This window comes from Arachis hypogaea, chromosome 3 (genome assembly GCF_003086295.3).
Source record: "Arachis hypogaea cultivar Tifrunner chromosome 3, arahy.Tifrunner.gnm2.J5K5, whole genome shotgun sequence".
Taxonomy (NCBI): domain Eukaryota; kingdom Viridiplantae; phylum Streptophyta; class Magnoliopsida; order Fabales; family Fabaceae; genus Arachis; species Arachis hypogaea.
This window is the reverse complement of record NC_092038.1, coordinates 119,937,931-119,958,061: the sequence shown is the minus strand read 5'-3', so window position 1 is coordinate 119,958,061 and position 20,131 is coordinate 119,937,931. Positions and strand designations below refer to the sequence as shown.

The 20,131-nt window shown below is 34.8% G+C and overlaps 1 protein-coding gene and 1 non-coding gene across 2 annotated transcripts; one reads left to right on the top strand and one right to left on the bottom strand.

The window, feature by feature from the left end:
* Positions 1–17,893: 17,893 nt before the first annotated feature.
* LOC112793730 (small nucleolar RNA R71) lies at positions 17,894–18,000 on the bottom strand. Its single transcript, XR_003198428.1, has one exon. It is a non-coding gene; the product is annotated as a small nucleolar RNA R71 (small nucleolar RNA).
* Positions 18,001–18,706: 706 nt separating this feature from the next.
* Positions 18,707–19,918, top strand: LOC112780483 (uncharacterized). Its single transcript, XM_025824511.1, has one exon. It carries the CDS (start codon positions 18,707–18,709, stop codon positions 19,916–19,918), a length of 1,212 nt encoding a protein of 403 aa, XP_025680296.1.
* The last annotated feature ends 213 nt before the right edge of the window (positions 19,919–20,131 follow it).

Below are 20,131 nucleotides of genomic sequence, written 5' to 3'. Positions count from 1 at the left end.
ATCTGCTTGTTTGCTTTGATTACATGAGTTATGCCTATTTGAATAATATGTCTAAATGCTAATTGACTTATCTGTTATATCTGAATACTATTTGTGCTTTACTTGTTTGCATTAAATGTGCTTTACTGCCTTTGAGGACGATGGGGAGGCGGTGGCGATGTGCTCGCATCGAGGTTAGGTTGGCGAAGGCTGTGGGGTACATCGGTTGATTAGTGTTAGATATAAATTCTCCTAAGTTTAGATAACCCTGTTTATGGTTTATGGCTCAAGTTACTTATTTTTTGTTAAGCTTGAATATCTGTGATGTGAAGTTCTAGGATTACCTTTGGCATCCCGGAACCTTATATATTATATATTTGGCACTGTTCCCATACTGAGAACCTCCGGTTCTCATACCATATGTTGTTGTTGTTGTTTTTCAGATGTAGGTTGCAACCCACCTCGGTGAGTTTGCGCATGGTGGCAGAGCGGAAGACCCTTTATTATTCTGTATTTTGGTTATTATATTGTAGTTCTCTCACTTTTGTTATTATACTCTGTTGCCCTAGTGGCGTACTTTGAGAGATAAGTTGTATTAACTATTTTTTTTAAAAACTCTGTATGTCTGTATATAACTAGTCGGCCTAAATTTCGCGGGCCGCGGCTAGTACTCTATGACTACCATACTTATATATATCTATCTTGACTATTATTGTATTATGTATCATGTTGTATCTTGTGCCTTCACGCTTTAAGTTATTGTGTATGAACGCTTTGTGCTTTGTAATTTTGCTTTATGCGAATTTGAATTTTATTCCTTCATCGAGCTCCTAGTATTATTATGTCCTTCTATATTTATTAAGGTATGAGCCTTAGAACTGTCGTGGCGCCTTGTCATATTTCGCTTTACGGCTAGAGGTAAGGCTTAGGATAACGGGATGTTACATTTATGGTATCAGAGCAGTTCGTCCTCGTGAGCCTGAGGGATGGACCGATTGTGCTTCATTACATACTCTGGATTGTTTGATTTTTCTTTCATGCTATTTAGGTTATCTATTTGATATGCATATCATGCTTGTTTGTGAGTACTTTTGGGATAATTGAAGCACTGAGCTTAAGATATCGAGACTGATTACCTTGATATCAATTGTTTGGTGTGGACAGGAAACCCAAATGGCATCTCCCAGGCAAGGTTGTCGATGTACTCGTGGAGAGAAGGAGGGTAACCTGCCGAATCATAACCATGTTGAGTTCATGGCGGCAATCATAAACCTAGTAAACACCATGCAAGCGAATACTGCTGCGACCGCTCAGGGTATGGAAAGGATGGGCAATGGGAACGGTAACGGCAATGGGAATGGAGAAGGTTTGGGACATGGCTTGGGTGGTGGTCTTCCGATGACATTGGCAACATTTCTGAAAGTTAACCCCCCAAGTTTTAAGGGATCGATGGATCTTACTGAAGTAGATAACTGGTTTCAAGTCATGGAACGTGCGTTGCAAGCGCAACATGTACCGAAAAATTAGTTCGTAGAGTTTGTAGCTTATCAGTTGTTGGATGAGGCACAACACTAGTGGCAAGGGGAGTGCCGTCTAATGCAACTGCAGAATGGAAACATTCCATGGGAACTATTTCAGACTCTGTTCTATAAAAATTACTTTCCAGAGTCGATGAGGGAAGCAATGGAATTGGAACTCATGCAGCCGAAGCAAGGGTCCATGACAATGGCACAATGCACCAGCAAGTTTGAAGAACTTTGCAGATTTTTGAGGGTTTGCCAAGGTGCTCCCGAGTCCTATGAAGGTTGGAAGTGCATCAAGTACCAAGGAGGACTCAAGGATGACATCATGACCGTTGTGACTCCGTTGGAGATTAGAAGATTCTTGGAGTTAGTGAACAAAAAGTACATTTTCTTGCATATAAACGTGTCAATTCATTATTCAAACTGTTTATACATTTTTTCAGGGTCTTATTCCAGCTCTAAAGGATGTTATGCTGGGGGTACAACACAGGTTTTATGCCATGCATATATGGAACAACTTCACGGAGCAGTGGAAAAGCAAAGAACTCAAGTGTGCAATTTGGGTTTGTGCAAGAAGCACAACCCCCAAGACTTTCAAGCAGCCATGGCCGTAGTTAGAAGACTAAACCCGTATGCTTGGAAGTATCTGAGTCGCATTCCACCAAAACAATGGTTAGGATCCCACTTCAATGAATGGCCAAAGGTGGATAATATCAGCAACAACAATAGTGATGTATTCAACTCAAAGTGTAAGAAGTTTAAGAGAAAGCCAATCATTACCCTCCTGAAAGAGATAAGGTGTTATGTTATGAGAATTTTGGCTAGAAATAAGAAGTTGCGAGGATACAATGGAAGGCTTTGTCCAGTACAACAGAGTAGATTGGAGAAAAACAAGAAAGAGAGTAGTAGCTGGAGGCCATTCTGTACAGGGGATGATGGTGGAAATATCTTTGAGGTTCAATGCTTGCCTATGAAAGTAAGTGTTGATCTCAAGAAGCATACTTGTACATGTAGACTATGGCAGCTCACTAGCATACCCTGCAAGCATGCATGTGCAGCACTATCACATCAAATAGGAGGGCTGAAGAAATTGCACACACATGGCTGACAATTGGAGCTTATAATACAACATACCAATTTTTGGTTCAACCGGTGCCTAGTCAAGAGTATTGGCAACAGCTAGACACTATACCAATTTTGCCTCCTCATTTTAAACAGCCTATTGGAATTCCCACTAAGAAGAGAGATACCACTAGGGATGCTCCTAAGGTTAACCCAGACCCGTATAGGACAAAGAAGAAATATAGTCAAATAAAATGCAAATACTGTTTGAAGGTTTGTGAAATATTATTTGTCAACAATTGTTGGAGATATTTGTTTATGAATATTTGTCTTGTACACTATTAGTTGTGAAATGTTGATTGAATAATTACTTAATTTGTTCTTGATTGGTACGGTTGTGATCAATTATTTGATCAGTTTGTAAATTCTCAACTATTATACAAGAAGGGCACAATTCTAGAAGTTGCAACACTAAAAAAGAGGTCATAGCAGCAGCTGAAATAGCTACGGAAGCTATAATAAATGGTCAAAACTCTACTACAGCAACAATTACACAAGTACCACTTGCTAATGTAGAGCAGGATGAGGATGATGAAAGATTGGCTGAGATATATTAGGAGAAAACCTTGGAGGCTATAGAGGCAGAGACAGCCTTGGATATTGCAGCGACAGAAGCTGAGGCATCTCTGATTGCTAGAACCTAACCACAGGTAAAATCTAAATTTGTTAATTGCTCAAACGTATTGGAGTTATTAAGTTCACTTATATTTATGTCCAATTTAATTTATAGGCCACTACCATATTGAATCCATCTCCTAATATGTTGGTTAGACTGCAAGTACACCACCAATTAGGCCACCAACCACAAAAATAAAAACAACAAAGAGATCTACCAAGAGGCCTCCTCCATCAAAAGCCACCAACATTATGCCACCATCGAGCACTCAGACCCCTGTGCCTCGGGCTCCAATTTTGAACATTCCTTAGTAGCCATCAAATGCATCTGTCAGACCACCCACCCCACATACAATGCAAGGAGCTAGTGCAGGTACAACTTCCAGATTAACACAGTTTATGCCAACACCAATATCATACCTTACACCAAGATGGTTAGTTCCTAGATTCAGACCACCCAGAGCATCTACTACTGTGCAAGGCACAACCTATGGGTTATCCAGTGAGAGCAGCAATTCAACACCAAATTAAAATTATCATTAGCAATTATTATCTTATTTTTTTGAAATATGAGTTTATGTAATTTACCTGAATACTTTACTGATTAAGATCACTTATATTCAACTATTTTTATTTTGGGTTATCATGTCATTTTTGTATACTACATACACTATTTAAACTGTTATTGATGTAGCTTCTAAGAACCTTATGAATGCTTATGGTTGTTTTTATTATTTGCTAAAACCTTATGAATGATTATGCAGATTTTTTAGCACATATTATATTCTGATATTGATGTTATTATGATTAACTAATTACTCAACTCATAAGGCTTAGTCAATGTTGAAAAAAATTAACAATTATTAAGAATAGTGGTAACATAAAAATGCAATAAATAGCAAACATTTCATTCCATTCAAACATGAACTACATTCTTTACTAGTACGAATTGCTTAGACACTGTACCGAAACTATTTCTTATGCATAAACTTTGGACTCAAACTTTCTAATCACTTGTATATGACCATTCCAAACAAGAAAAGTGTAAAGTACAGAAACAATCCTAAAGATATGAACACAAGTCATACTCTCATAAGTTTATTTCACCTTTAATCTTCTTCTCAATCTTCATGGCTATGTTAACATTTCTCTTCCTGTGGTCTACTGGAACATTCGTTAGATCCTGATTAGTAACACAACATTTATGCTCATTGAGTCTTCTAATCAAAGACCTTGTCAAACTTTGCCATCCCCCATAAATTTCATCAACTCAAACAAAATAATTACAATATCAACTCTGCAGAAGCTAAAAAATAAAAAAAGTAGAGATGCAAAGGAACCCTATACTTGTCTAATTATAGTAAATAATGCATACCTTCAAAAAAAAGGGAAAACAAATGAATCATCTTCTAGGATTAGCAACCGTCGAAGATTTCAACAGGACAACATACTCACCACGGTGATATTTTTCATCCAGATTTTTTTTCTTCGTCATCTGTGAATGTGAAGCTCCTGAAAATCTACTTCCTTCGCTTGCAGTTCCTTGTCTTCTTAACATTGCTCAAATTTTGAGAATAATAGGGTTCTTCTTTATTGTGGAATAGCTCGGAGCAATAGATACTTGTGTTCAGGTATGGTTTCACTCTGCGAAGATTGGGTTCCAACGGAGAATTAGAGTTCATATTGTCCCTAAATAGCATTAAATACACGTAGGCCTAGCAATACGTGCCATCGTAAAAAAAATTGTCCACGTAAGCCACTCTATTAAGGCTACATTAGGTTTGGTCATTTTTGTACACGAGATTAAATTTTTGTGGGTATCTGAGTAGTTATGATTTTCCATGGTTATTTTTGTCAGTGAAACAATCTTTTATATTTATTTTTGGTGGCTTAGTCTTTTTTTTAACAAGAAATTCAATAGTAGAAAAATAAAATGTTTGTTGTAACAAATCTAGACCCTACCTTTATTGCTAAGAGATTTGATATTTTGATTGTATTTAATTTTTGAAAATTTTGTAGGTATAAATTTTACAGCTGTCGAATTGCAATATTTACTTCAAAATCTTCCTTATTTCATCCACAAAATGAAAAGAGGCAGAGAGAAGAGGAAAAATATTATTAACGTTACTTGGTTTATCCAACCAATACAAACCTAAAGGCATGCAATGCCACTCTTGAGATGATCTTAAAGTCGTGGCTATCAGACTACTCTCCCATGTCCACAGTAATACGGTAAAAATAAGAAGAGCAACAAAAGTGAAGGAGACATTTGCCCCTTTAAAGTGTATACTTTTGCTCATCACGTGTAACTAGAGGTTTAATTTGTTTTTTCTATTTTTTTTGTATTAGTCCTATTTCTGTTACATATTTCGGCTTTATTGTCCCTATTCTTTTATAGAAGCCATTTTAAATAGGTCAATGCTACCGTGATAAAAGAAACATTTTTCTTTAGCAGCTGAAGAGACGTGGAGAAGCAGGCCGCTGAATACATGTTATCTTGTTCCTGAAGGACGGCACATCCTGACTGGAATCAGAAGCTGCAGACTGTGACGCATGAGAAAAAATTAATTAGGTAAGTATAATTTTGTGTTAATGATTATGATAATATTTGTGGGCTTTTTTATTTTGGGCCTAATAACATTTTTTCTTGTGTTCTAGTGTGAGCTATTTTGTTGTTTTATTGTGTTGTTGGGTATTTGGTCTTTAATTTTTATTCATTTGACATAGTATGAAATTATTTTTTGTTGTGGTAGGTAGAAAAAAAAAGATTAGCTGTAGTACATTTGATAAGTTCATATTATTGAATAGATTATCTAATAAAAATAAAAATTGTCAATTTTTGAAATTTTAAATATTTTTTACACATAAAAATTAATTTATTTTAGTTTTATAATAGGTAAACTAGTTAGAGCTTCATTTCACAACTCTATTTTTTCTTTAATCATTTAATAATGTGGTTAACTATTCTTTATTTATGTTTTTTTTTTATTTAATTAATCATATTATTCTTGATTTTGTTGGTTTTTATTTTATTATCGTTTAGAATATACAAAATAATGAAAATGTCTATTTCTTGTGTTTACATACTTTTATTTTATGTTGTAGTGTTATATCTTGGAGTACGATAGGTAAACGAGACAGAAACAAGTAACAAAAGTTCATATTGTAAGATAAAGTGAATAAATAAAATATATTAATATGGGTTTAAGACTTAAGATTATGTGTATTTGATTTTTTTTCCAAAAAATTAGTTTTTAAATTTAAAATTCGTGAATATTAATTGAAAATTGACATAAAATTTAGTATAAGTTAAATTATTTGAAAATAAGAACTATAAAAAAAATAAATTTGATATTATTATTATTATTTTTCCACAGTATTTCCAATCCGGCAGATCAAGGACTAATCCGCCACGGTACTAAGCTCCATTTAAGCATTTGTCGCTGGCCAATGAGTTGCTGCATGCACAAGGTGAGATTCGAATCCTCGACATTTGTTTAAGCAACTAGTGAACTAACTATTAGACTAACCCAATTTGATTTTATTTTTATTATTGTTATTATTGTTGTTGTTCATATTTTTGATTGGCTATTGTTGTTTTCCAACTGAAATTTATTATCATGATAAGTTTCACAAAATTTGAAGCCACAACAAAAAAATCAACCCGATTCTACTTAACAAAAAATGTATCTCTGAAACGAAAAAAATCGAATTGATTAATGCTCACATTAACAATGTGTAAATCACCATTACCATGACACTTTCCACCAAATATTGTCATCTAACACCAACACTTTTATCTAACACTAATTCAAATCCAAATATTGTTGTCTGCTTGTGATTATTTGAACCAGAAAATATCACCAACGGTCTCCAATATTTATTTTTCTTGTAGGTCGAATAAAAAACAAGAACGTCCCCAAAGTATTGATAATCAACCTTACTGCCACCGTCAGCCCAAAACATATTCGCTAGCATATTATCCTTAGCAATATTATACCTTGCCATGGATATCGGATCCGCCCCCGCTTTTCCCTCCAAATATGCCACAACCGCATTAAAGTCTCTATCTATAATTTTTGCACGCTTAGCCTTGTGAATATAATTGTATTTATCCTTCTTAGTGAAACTCATTAGAGAATAGCCACCGGCCTGTTCAATCATATACCCCAAAATCTTAAATATCGGAATACCATGAGTCTGCATACTAAATATTTGTGCTTTGGCAAAACAACTTATTTCTCTAAAATTTGTCATCATATGGACTCTATATACTGGAGTTAAATCATGGTTATGATCTAATACTATTTTTCTCACCCTCCATATGCCACTGACCACATCAAGGTAGACTGACAGTTTTGCCTTACAATTTGTGTGCATTTTTGGTCTGTGACCTCTTTGTCTATCTAGCCTATCATAGTGATGATGTTGTCTCAGACCCATTCTATTAAAAAAAAAAAACCTTCCTATGAATAACCCTTCCACTTTTATCTTTGCCCGAATCACCCTTACAAATACCAAAACCAAAACTTTTGTCAAACCTCCTGTAAAATTCATATTTTGCTTTATCGCTTTGGAATGCCTTTCTCATTATAGCTTCCTTACTTAATTGCAATACATCTCTATAGTCACTGACTTCTTCATCCAACAATTCATCCCTAGTCTCAGCCTCTGCATGGTCATTACTTAGCCTTTCTTCACTAAAATCTAAGCCCATCGTACCATGACTTCAAGCTCCTACTCTAACAGTTCTGTTACACTTCATCTATAATCATATACACAATTAACTTTTAAATATTATGAAAATTTTCAATAAATTTATCAATTCAATTAATTCAACTAGGAATACCCTCGAATGATAACTGCAGTAAAATAAATAAAAAAATTAGTAATCACTAAGACAACAACAAAAATTCTCGTAGCCACTGTAGTTGATTAGTTCCAAATATAATATCTAAACTGTAAACCAACTCTACCTATTAATTTTGTAATATTTGATGAAAAACATCCTATTATACTCACTTATTTACACTTTTGCAATATTAATCAAAATCAATACATGATATACTTACATCTCCAGAAATAAAGTGCAATTACCTAAATATAATTTCATTTCGACATATGAATAAAGTAAGCTACACTTGTATCACTCACCAACTTATGCTAAAAAATTTTAAAGTCAAACATGCACCATAAAAAAGAACCTTTTATTATTTCTAAAAAATATTCTCACCCATTTTCAAGTAAAAAAAACTTCTCACATAAAAAACTATATACATTACCAACAAATCACTAATAACAAATCACTTACAAATAAATAAAATGTGGCATCAATTTTATTTTCTTATTTTTTATCGCATCCTCTTATGTAAACAAAAATTCTCCGACTCTAATTTTAACTTTTTTTCACTCTCACAATTCAAACACACCTTTGCATAAATATACATCCAAGCATAATCTTCAATGTACTAAATACATGAGTTTTGTTGAAAAATCTTACCTGCAAAATTATTCTGACACTAATCAGTCCTACTTCCGTTGCTTTCCCTTCATCAGCTTTTGATTTATCAAGCCTTTCAGCGTCTCCTGCCGTTAACCTTTACATTTACACACTAACAGTGAGACAGAAACATACACCATTCTCTTTAAACCCTAACTCTTTCAACCCTTCTTTTCACATAGTTATTATTATTATTATTATTATTATTATTATTATTATTATTATTATTATTAAACGGGGTTTAAGGCCAGAGAGAGAAGAGTTAAAACATTATAGTTTTATGAGGTACAGACATTTTATTTGGTCATCAATAAAGAGAGACCCTAAATCAACAAGTGGTGTCTAAGAATCAAGAACTTGTGCTAGTTTAAGCTATTTTTAGCTAACCCATTTTTGTTTATCCCAATCCATCTATGTGGCAAAAAAGGCCAACTACAAAAAATGTTACTGGTCCAAAATAAAAAAGTCCAAAAATATAATTATAATCATTAACATAAAATTATACTTAGCTGATTAATTTTTTTTATGGGTTACAGTTTGCAGCTTCCGCTTCCAGTCAGGACGTGTCGTTCTTCATAAAACAAGATAACACATGTTTAGCAGCCTATTTTTTCACGTCTTTTCAGCAACTAAAGAAAAATATTTTTTTTTTATCACCGTAGCACTGTCCTTTTAAATAAGCGGATGAGAATAAAAGAAAATCAATAAACAAATTGAATATGGGGACATCTATCTCATTTTCTTACGAAAGCTCTAATTATTATGACCACTTTTATTTAGTGCTTTTGTTGATCTATAAACACGTTGTTGTTACATTTTGACTTATTATTACTTTCTTGTGGGAAAAAAATCATCAATGTTCATTTATTAATTTGACTACTAATATTTGACTAACATTTATAATAAATTTTAGAATATATATTCAAATAGGTCTCTAAAAAATTTTGAGTTGGATTTTTTGTTCCTAAAAACTTTTATTATATCGAAGTTCTTAAATTTTACAAAAGTAAAATTTATAAATCTCACCTTAATTAAACTCATTATTTTTATTTGGATAAATAAATCTTTAAAAGTGTAATAGAATGACTTATATATCTTATTTTTATAAAGTTTAAAAATTTCTATATAATAATCTTTTTAAAAATAAAAACGTCCAATAAAAAATTTTTTAGACATCGATTTGGATATATATTCTAAATTTTTTAATAATATTTAAATTAAATTTATATTTATAATTAATTTTATAAATAATATAATTATACTAAATTTATATTTACTGGTGTATCAATAGAATTTTGGATTCACTTTTGATTTATTAAATATATAAAAAAATAATAAAAATAGAATTAGTTGAAATAGTGAGTTGTCTACAACTTAATGAAAAAAATTTGGATTCAAGTTATTGCTATAATAGAAAATATATTTTAGGTTATATATATGAAGAGTATTTTAGAAAAAAGTTAAACATTAATTTTTTTATATTTTCATTATATTTAGTATAGATAATTGAAATATAAATAAAAATACAAAAGTATATCTATAATTAATTAATAATTTATATTTGGTATTTAAAAAAATAATAATTTTATTATAATATATAAAATTTATACTCTGACAGTCTAATCCTAAAAGATTATGATATGATTGGTGTGATATTTTTTGTTTTATGCTACTTTAGTCGAATTTTTGTAAATTCTAAAGAGATGATTGGAAGTATTGGTTTACTTTTTTAATATTTAAATAAAAAAAGTTAAATATATATCTTATTTTTTAAAAAATATAAAAAAATTAAATTTATTATTTAAAAATTATAATATAATTAAAAAAAGTTAGAATTTCTAATATTTTTAATTTCAGATATTATTTATAAATCTCTTCACTTGAGACTATCACATGAAAATTTATATAAAAATGGGTTGGATTGCATGTTCAAGAGAATATGAGTGTGATTAGAAATACCTAAAAATTAAACTATTTCAAATAATTTTATTTTTTAAATATTTTTGAAAAGTAATCATGTATTAATTAATCTATGTTGGATAGTTTAGTTGAAAGTTGTTTTAGGATACTTTAGTTGAAAGTTGAAAGTTGTTTTAGGATATAATTAGAAATATTTTTTTTTAATATTTGAGGTATATTTAATAAAAATATGTTCTTCCATATATTATATTTTAAATAAAGCTCATATTTTTTATTTATGTGAATATTAAATAAAATATATAACAAAAAAACTCTAAAAATAATTGAATCAATTAAAAAAAAGTGTAATATGAAATAAATTAATGTCTTAATTTGTATGAAAAAATATACGTATATATTTTTTTGTAAACAACAGAACTTCCGTTTATATCTCCAAATATTGATCATTGTTCACTACAAGGTAACCAATTACTGTGGGATTTTTCAATCTGACAGTAACTACTGGTGAATTCTACGATGGATTGGCTAAAAACTATTTAATTACAGGCAGAAAATTTTTGCCGATAATTTTGGTGCTCCACTATTTTCTTCCTGCCTAACTACCATTAGATTTTTTTCTGATAAATTTGACGATAAATTTGTAATTTTTAAAATTTTTTAACACAATTAGTGGCCTGATACGAATTTGTATCAAAGAATAGAGAATTTGATAGAAATTCAGAGAAAATAGAATAGAAATTCCTAGGATTAGGGTTAAAGAGAGAAAGTAGAGTTTTCAATTAAATCATGGATATCTCACATTATTGCATCGTACTCCTATTTATAGTATAATTCTCTAATTAGGCTATAGGCCCAATACTAATCCTATCATGGTCAAATTCTTTTTTATTTAAATTTATTTTTTGCATAATTAGTAGTCAAATTCTAAATATAGAATTCAAATATGGTAAACTAAATATCAAGTGTACAAATAAAATAAAAAGTCAAATAAATAAAATACAATGAAACAGCCTAGAACAAAACTCTAATCACTACAGATCCTGATAGTTATCGACATCGTCATCCCCCTGGTCCTGCTAAGGCAGCAGACTAAACGGTGATGTTAGTGCACCTCTAACAGCGTCGCTGCCTCTAGAGCGCATTTAATCTTATTACACTGCCATTTGTTGCTCCATTCGCTGAAGTCACTCTAGCTCCCGCCTCCACTCTAGCTTGAGGGAATCTGTGTCTGACATGCGTGTGAGGATCTCCTAACACCTCTCCTCAAACTGCTGCAGCTGTTGAGCTTGTTGGTGAAGACTCTAGGTGAGCTCCAGCACCTGCTTCCTCAAATTGACACCGTCCTCAGGATCGACGGGCCAGCTGGTGGCAGAGGTGGATGAAGGTTTCAATGTGAAGGTGCGGAGGTTATCGGCAAAGAATGATCCAAGTCCATAGATGCGATTCTTGTATGGCTCAAATGCAGTCTCGTGCCAAACTGTGTTAGGATCGATGACTAATGCAGCGAAGTTGTTGCCATCGTCTTCAGTATGCTGAGATTGCTAGGTTGCAACCTCCAATCTCTGCGTGTAAGACTTCTATGTAACACATGTTACGATTAGGACTACAGTTAATTAAAAACTTTATATCACATGATGTTTTCTTACATAATGATCCGTAGACAGCTAATAAGCAAATCTCTCCTTGTTCTTTCATTCAAGGTGTGAGTATACTTGAAGGTCTCCGCCATCGTAGCATCATGATCTAAAGACTTAGACTACAAATATTGAAACAATATGTTAAAATCAAGTAATAATGACATTGTATTTCAAAGACAAAACGAACTTAATAACAAAATGAAACAAATTACATCCTAGCCTGGCCTTTGTCTTCATAAAAGTCATTGACCCACCTGTATACTTCAACATTCTGGCTGATGCCTTGTTAGCTCTGTTTGTTAAAAGGCGACGTCTGAACCATTCACCGATCCCCCAATGGATGTGCAGTTGCTTCTTAATGTCTAGAGAGAGCCAAATAGTGAGGTGGTCACGCCTTTCATGTATGTCCTCCATCATCTGCTGAAGTCGTGTAGCCATTCGATGGTTGAAGATCTTCCTGATCATGAGTCTTGTCTCATATAAACTTCTCTTGTTCAAAGAAGCATTTAGCACTAGTTAATCAAAGTATACTGCATTAAACAAAATAGAGATATAGACTAGCTAAGGTTTGAATATGTTGAGTTCTCACCGCCCAGTTCTAAAACCATCACTCTTTGATCTCAGTATGAATATTCTTATAGCTTGGTCATGGGTGGTCGTACATCAACTTAATGACATTGGTACACTCCTGTGTACATGCATTGTTATTTGGCACAAACCTATCAATGAAAAACTTAAGATTGGTAGTTTAAGTGAAATTTGAACTTCAATTATATTTAGAATTTTTAGAAATTTCGGTAGAGTTTCATCGATAATTGGAAGGCGCCTAATTTGCTCGTGGCAATTGTAGCCTCTTGGGAGAATTGATGACTGCATCAAAGATGCACTTGCTATTGCTAATACTCGTACATCGGAGAATTCTGAATTGGTTAGTTTAAATAGCCCCGGACTGTGGAACAAGGGAGTATCCCGAACCTACACCGAGGTATTGACGGTGATTCTCAAATATCGCAGAACCGAATGGGATACGATGAGATAGAATGCAATAGAGACAAACAAAAGACAGGGGGAACGGGTTACCTACTTTTAACGGTCAAAGCGACAACTCTGTCCATCAACAATTTACTTAAACAATTTACAAATAAACTATTATGGCAACATACAACACAAAATTAGTAGCAATATCCATAAATAATCAAGAATTCGCAAACATTTTCAGTAGTTCAAACCTACTAACCTAAATCAAACCTATCTTAACAACCTAAATCTACTAAAACCAGAAAATTGAATCTAGCTAAAGTAAACTAACTATATTGAGTTTAAAAGTCATTAAAATAGTATTCACACCATTAAACCATCAGGCCAAAATGTCATCTGTACGATGGGTGGTGGTAGAGGGAAATCTGGCTGCCATCCATGGGACGAATCTGACACTGCGGTCTCTGTCATTGGAGGTGTCATCATCATCAAAGTGGTGGGCTACTGAGCGGATGGAGGTGGTGGAAGAGTCCACTCTGCTGAAGCAATAGGACAACTTCTTGGTGGCGGGGTGGCACAGTAGAAGGAGGTGCGGAGTTGGGGTTAGGGACCATGATGAACGGCTAATCCTGTGCCCTTATTGTGTATGACATCCCAGGGGTACTCGGATTAGAGGGTGACAACCCAGAAGTACTAAGAGTACCAGTAGACCCTCTATCCCGACCACAAGGCCGATTCGATGACCCAAAACGAGGCAGCCGCTACGGCGAGCCACAAGGTAGTAGCAACAGCAACTTACAAGGCAACAACAATGACGATGGACCGCTGGCAACAACGACAATATTACAAAAGAGAGGAGAGGGAGAATCAAGGTGATAAAGAAGGAGAGAGGAGAGGGTGAGGTTGCAAAAGTGAGAGGGAAGGGTTCCTAAATTCGAATTTCATTCAATTTTTACCAGCAGATATATCCGACTATAAGGTATTGTTCGATGTCCAAAATGACCCGTTTCACTAACTCAAATTACCCCTCGAAAATTTCTGACAATAAAATTGGCGCTTATAAAGTGAATTTCGTGCCTCTCATCGGAATCAGGGACAGATTATAGAATCCGACGATAATTTTTTTGAGAGCGAATTTTCACTCGTAACTGTAAAAAAAATCGCCGCTAAATTTGCTAGTAAATTCAACAGTATTCATTGTTTTTCTTGTAGTGGCTCATCGATAGACTCTATCTTTGATCCTGTATCAAATAAAATTTAAATATTATTTATATTAAAATTTTTATCCAACTACAAAAGAAAATATGAAAAAATACAATTAACAACAAAGAGATACCAATTGATTAAACCAGCATCAAATGATCTCAATTTATTAAAGACTTTTCTATACACAATATTAATCGTGCAATTTTTAGTCATCCCTCATTATTCTGAATTAAAGACTTTATTCCTTACTTGCTCTTAACTCTTGAAAGTGCCACATATAACTGTCTATACATAATCAATCTCGGTAAGTACAGGACCAACAATTTTCAATGTGTGTCACTGAGCCTTTTTTTATTGTCATACTAAAAGACACTATCAATGGAAATTGTCTTCTCTGAAACTTGATTAGAATGTTGGCATTATTTGGAACTATATTCACTCTTGGGATTGATGCGATTCCTCATATTTTGGTTCTTGTTAGAATTTCGCATTTAACTAAGTGATTTCCAAGTTTGCTAACCTGTAGTCTTGTACTATTGCATAGGCTATTTGACTGGTCTATGTTCGTAAGTAGCATTACTGGAACATCAATTTTAAGTGTGAGCTTATGAGGTAGAAGATCAGAACAATTAAGAACATTTAGTACTTTGGGACAAAAAATTCCAAGTGATTTTCCATATTACCTTATTCAATACAAAGTTGTCTGAATTAAGATACACCTTTTTAATACCAGGAACAATTTACAGTAGTTGACTATTCATCTTGTCAACAACATCTAAAGTCGATGCTAGTATTGTTCGATCATTACAACAATTCCTTGACAAATAGCTATGCACTAAACCCGAAAAAACAAAGTCGATTAACTCATCAAATGCCTGTTCATAATATGGAATTATCATATACATAGGAATCTCAATTTCTAACTTTCCATCTAAGCTATCTCTTAGTAGGTCATTGATGAATCCATATTTGACGATATATTTTGGTTTGATTTGAGTGGATTTCATCACATAAACCCACATTTATTCACGTAAATAGCATGCTTTTGTGTTTTCTCTCTAAATTGTGTCTAATTGTGAAAACATGCTATTTTGAGCTTAAATTAGTGAATTTTAATCCCACTTTTATGCCATTCGATGTCATGACATGTTTGTTAAGTGATTTTAGGTCCTAGAGGCAAGTTTGGCAAGGCAAAAGTGGAAGGAAGCATGTACAAAGGGAGAAAGCATGAGAAAAACAAAGGAGAAGCACACATTGGAGTGTGCGTGCGCACAACCACCTATGCGTACGCACAAGAGCCACATAACCATGTGTGCATACGCATGACATCATGTGCGTACGCACAAGAGGAAAATTAGCATGCGTGCGTGCGCACACTGTGCGTGCGCACAGGTCCCAATGTGTGACTAATTTACTGAAAATCGCTGGGGGCAATTTCTGGGCCTCTAGAGCCCAATTTTTTGACCTTCTGAAGCTGATTCTTTTTATATTAGACAAGGCCTCACTCCATGTGAAAGGGGGGGGGAGGGAGATATTAGGGTTAGTTTAGCATTATGTAGGTTGTTTTCTACAGAGAGAAGCTCCCCCCTCTCTCTAGAATTAGGGTTATTAGTTTACTTTCCTTGTAATTTTCCTTTTTAATTCTTGTTTTCATCTAGTCTCTTGTACCTTTCCTTTCTTTATTGTCTTAATTTTCCTTATTTATCTTGTTAATTTCTCATTTTAGTTGCCTTTTATGTTTATGAACACTCTTGTCACTTTAATTTACATTTAATGCAATTTTATGTTTCATGTCATTTATTGCTTTGTTGAGTTGCTATCTTTATTTTCCTTGCTTGGTAGTTGTAGCATTTATTATTTTTTGTAATTTTATCATGCTTTATTTTCATACCCACCAAGTGTTTGACAAAATGTTTGGTTGGGTTTTAGCCTAGTTTTCTATACTCTTGGGTGGGAACTTGTGTGGTTTGGGTGAACTTGAGTGGTGGATGTCCATTCCACATTGTGTGAGGGTTGTTAATTAATTTGGTTTTCCTTGACGCTAATCTTTCACTAAGCTAATTAGTGAGTTGATTAGGACTTAGGGATTGAGATTAATTATACCTAGTTGACTTATCCTCGATGTAGGGTTGACTAATTGGGATTAATTCACACACAATTACCATGTTTGTGGTCAACAACTAGGATAGGAATCCTTAACTACCCACTTCTTGCCAAGAGCCCTTTTTAGCTTTCAATTTCCATTTTCATTGCCTTCACTCGCCTTCATTTAATTCCTTGCATGTTAAGTTACCTTCTTTCATTCTAATTTCTTGCCAATTGCTATCATCAAACCCCCTTACTTCTCTCATAGCCAATAAATGTACACTTAATTGTAACTCCTAGGGAGAACGGCCTGAGATTGAATTGCTCTCGATCAAGGTTTATAATTGATTTGAATTTAACATTTGATTGATGTTAAATTATTGGGTTTGGACTATACTTGCAATGGACAAATTCTACTTTTAGTGTGAAAATCCAAACCTATGTTCTTGGGCATCGTCAAATTTCAAATTTTTGGCGCCGTTGCCGGGGACTTCACTTTAAGTGCAATGAGTGACATGATTTTGGTTGTGTAAATAGGTAAATAGTGTGAAGAGTTGATTTTTGGTTTGCTACTTGGCATTAATTGTAGATACTACTTTCCCTCTTTAGTTAGTTTTGGTAGTTATAGAGTGTTACGTTAGTTCTTGCTTACTTGCCTACTTTGGTTTTGCCTTTCATAATTGCATGCTTTCATTGCCTCCTCAATTGAATGACACGGTCGCTTCCGGACCTGAGCTTGGCCACTTTTGACCCAGAAATTGAAAGAATTTTAACTCATATAAGGCAAGCTTGGCGCCGGCTAGCTTTCGTGAATAGTGAAGCGGGCTCCCTTGAGGACCATTCCCATTCACTATCACCACCTATTCATGACCATCATTCTCCAATCAACGAAGAGACTCTATATTCATCTGTGGGGAGTACTGAACTGTCTTTGAGTGACTCAGGTGACAGCCATGGTGAACCCACCTCGAAGAATTACCTTGAAGGAGGCCAGAGCCCCTGATCTTACCTTGCAACCACTTCAGATTCTATATCCGGCCTTGGATCCAAATTTTAAACTTAAGTCTGGCACAATCAACCTGCTCCCCAAGTCTAATGGATTGCCTGGGGAAGATCTTCTGAAACACCTTATGGATTTCCTAGTTGCATGTGCAAATGCGAGAAGACATGGAGCGGATGAAGCCACGGTGTTGGTCTTCGCTTTCTCTTTCTCTTTGGAAGGAAAAGCGAAGGAATGGTTTTATACTCAGCCAGGGGAAGTTAGATCCAATTGGGACTTGTTGAGGAAAGAATTCTTGAAAAAGTTCTACCCTCCCCAAAAAACAGACAAGCTGAGAAGAGAGATTTCTTGCATTGTGCAACGGGATGGGGAGACTTTGTATGAATATTAGGAGAGATTTAAGAAGTTACTGGAAGCTTGCCCTCACCACCGGATAGATGAGTTGGTTTTGATCAGTTATTTCTGTCAAGAAATGCACCACCAAGATAAGCTTCTCTTGGATGCCGCAAGTGGGGGATCATTGACCAAAAACAAGACCGCAATGGAAGCATGGAAAGTTATATTGGACCTAGCAGGTTCTACTCAACACTCTAGGGCTAAAAGTCCACAACCAAAAGCTGTGAGCGAGGTTTCTCCCTCTGGAGATGCTATTTTGACTAAGACTCTTGGTGAAATGACAATCTTGTTAAGACAAATCACCCAAAAACAATAAATCCCTCAAGCTTTGATAAATGCCCCACCTCAACCTCCTAGGACCGAAGGACCAGCAAGGATATGTGGTGTTTGTTCTTGTACTACTCACTACACCGATGAATGCCCTCAAATTCAAGAGGACACTACATTGGCGGTTGCTAACTCCTACCCACAAAGACCCAATTATACCCAAGGACCCTACCCACATGGAGGTAATCAAGGCCAAGGGTGGAGGGATAACTCAAACCAAAGGTGGATCCAAGCTTCCCAAGCTCAACCCAACCAAAATGCTCAAGTCTACTACCATCAACACCCCCAAGGCCAACCACAATACCAATAACCATATCAACAACCCCCACAACCTCCATCTCAAGTGAAGTATCAACATCCAAACAGTAGATCCAATCCTACTCAAGTTAACCAAGCTTTTCCCTCCAATCAATCCCACATGAATGACACAATCCATACCTTCATGCAAGAACAAAGAGAGTTCCATAAGAAACAAGATGCTTACATGGTTACAATAGCCGAAGCCCTTACCCATTTGACTCTCCCTCCTCAAACCACACAAAGCACCCAACAAGCTTCAACCTCGAGTAGTTTACCCTTCCAACCTCAACCCAATCCTAAAGGAAGCATAAATGTCATTATTCTTAGGAGTGGTACTAAGTTGGATAAGAATGTGGCTATACCTTCAAAGTTGAATGAGGAGATGAACAATGAAGAGATGGGAGATGAAATAGAGGTGATGAGGAGTGGAGATGAAGATATTAATAAAGATGAAAAAGAACCACCAAAGGTCAAGGAGCCAAAGAGAAAGACCTTGCTTGAAGAGTCCTTGCCCATTCCATTCCCAACCATAGCTAAGAAAGCAAAGAAGCAAGAAGATCTTGACCCCACTGTAGTGGAAGTTTTGAAGAAAGTTGAAGTTACCGTCCCTCTCTTTCAAGCTATTCAACAAGTGCCAAAATATGCCAAGTTCCTCAAGGATATTTGTACTCACAAAGATAAACTTGGCAACCTCAACAAAAAGCCGGTAGATGACTCTATCTCTTCTTTACTTCATGAAAAATGCAATGATCCCGGCCCATGTTTGGTCGCTTGTTTGATTGGTGAGACTAAGTTCATGGACTGTATGTGTGATTTACGGGTGTGTGTGAACATCATGCCACTTCCCATCTGTGAGAGATTGAACTTAGCACCTCTTAAGAGATCCGGGGCGAGATTTGTGTTAGCCGACAAGAGTATTGTGTCAGTTGTGGGGATTGCAGAGAATGTCATAGTCAATATTCAAGGATTGCTCTTTCCAGCTGATTTTCACATCTTAGAGACCCCTCCTATTGACTCAACCAAGCCATCATCAATACTCCTTGGACGACCATTGTTGAAGACGGCCCGTTTCAAGTTGGATACACACTTAGGAGTTTATTCTTTTGAGTCAGATGGCAAATTAGTTAAGTTCACTTTGAAGGAGTCTGACAAGCCCATTCGTGGAGCTTACTCTATTTTTGGATGTGACATGGTTGAAGACAAAGTAAGTGAAGATGGCAAGGAGCAAGGAAAAGAGGATAGTGCAAAAGAGTCAAATTCAAAGGATCATGCTCAACCAAAGCAAGCCAAGGAGTTGGAGATTTTCCTCCTTGGGGAACTTCCTAAATGACCAATGAAGCCATGCAAGTCCAACTTAAGACTCTAAACCAAAGTGCTTGGTGGGAGACACCCTACCATGGTGACATTTTTCTAGCTCTATCTCTTGTTTATAGCTTTTTTTGAACTATTTATTTCCTTGTGATATAATGCTTAGCTTAGGTTTGTTTCATGATTTTGAGTTATGTAAGTTGAATTACATGTGGACTATGATTTTGTGCTTGTT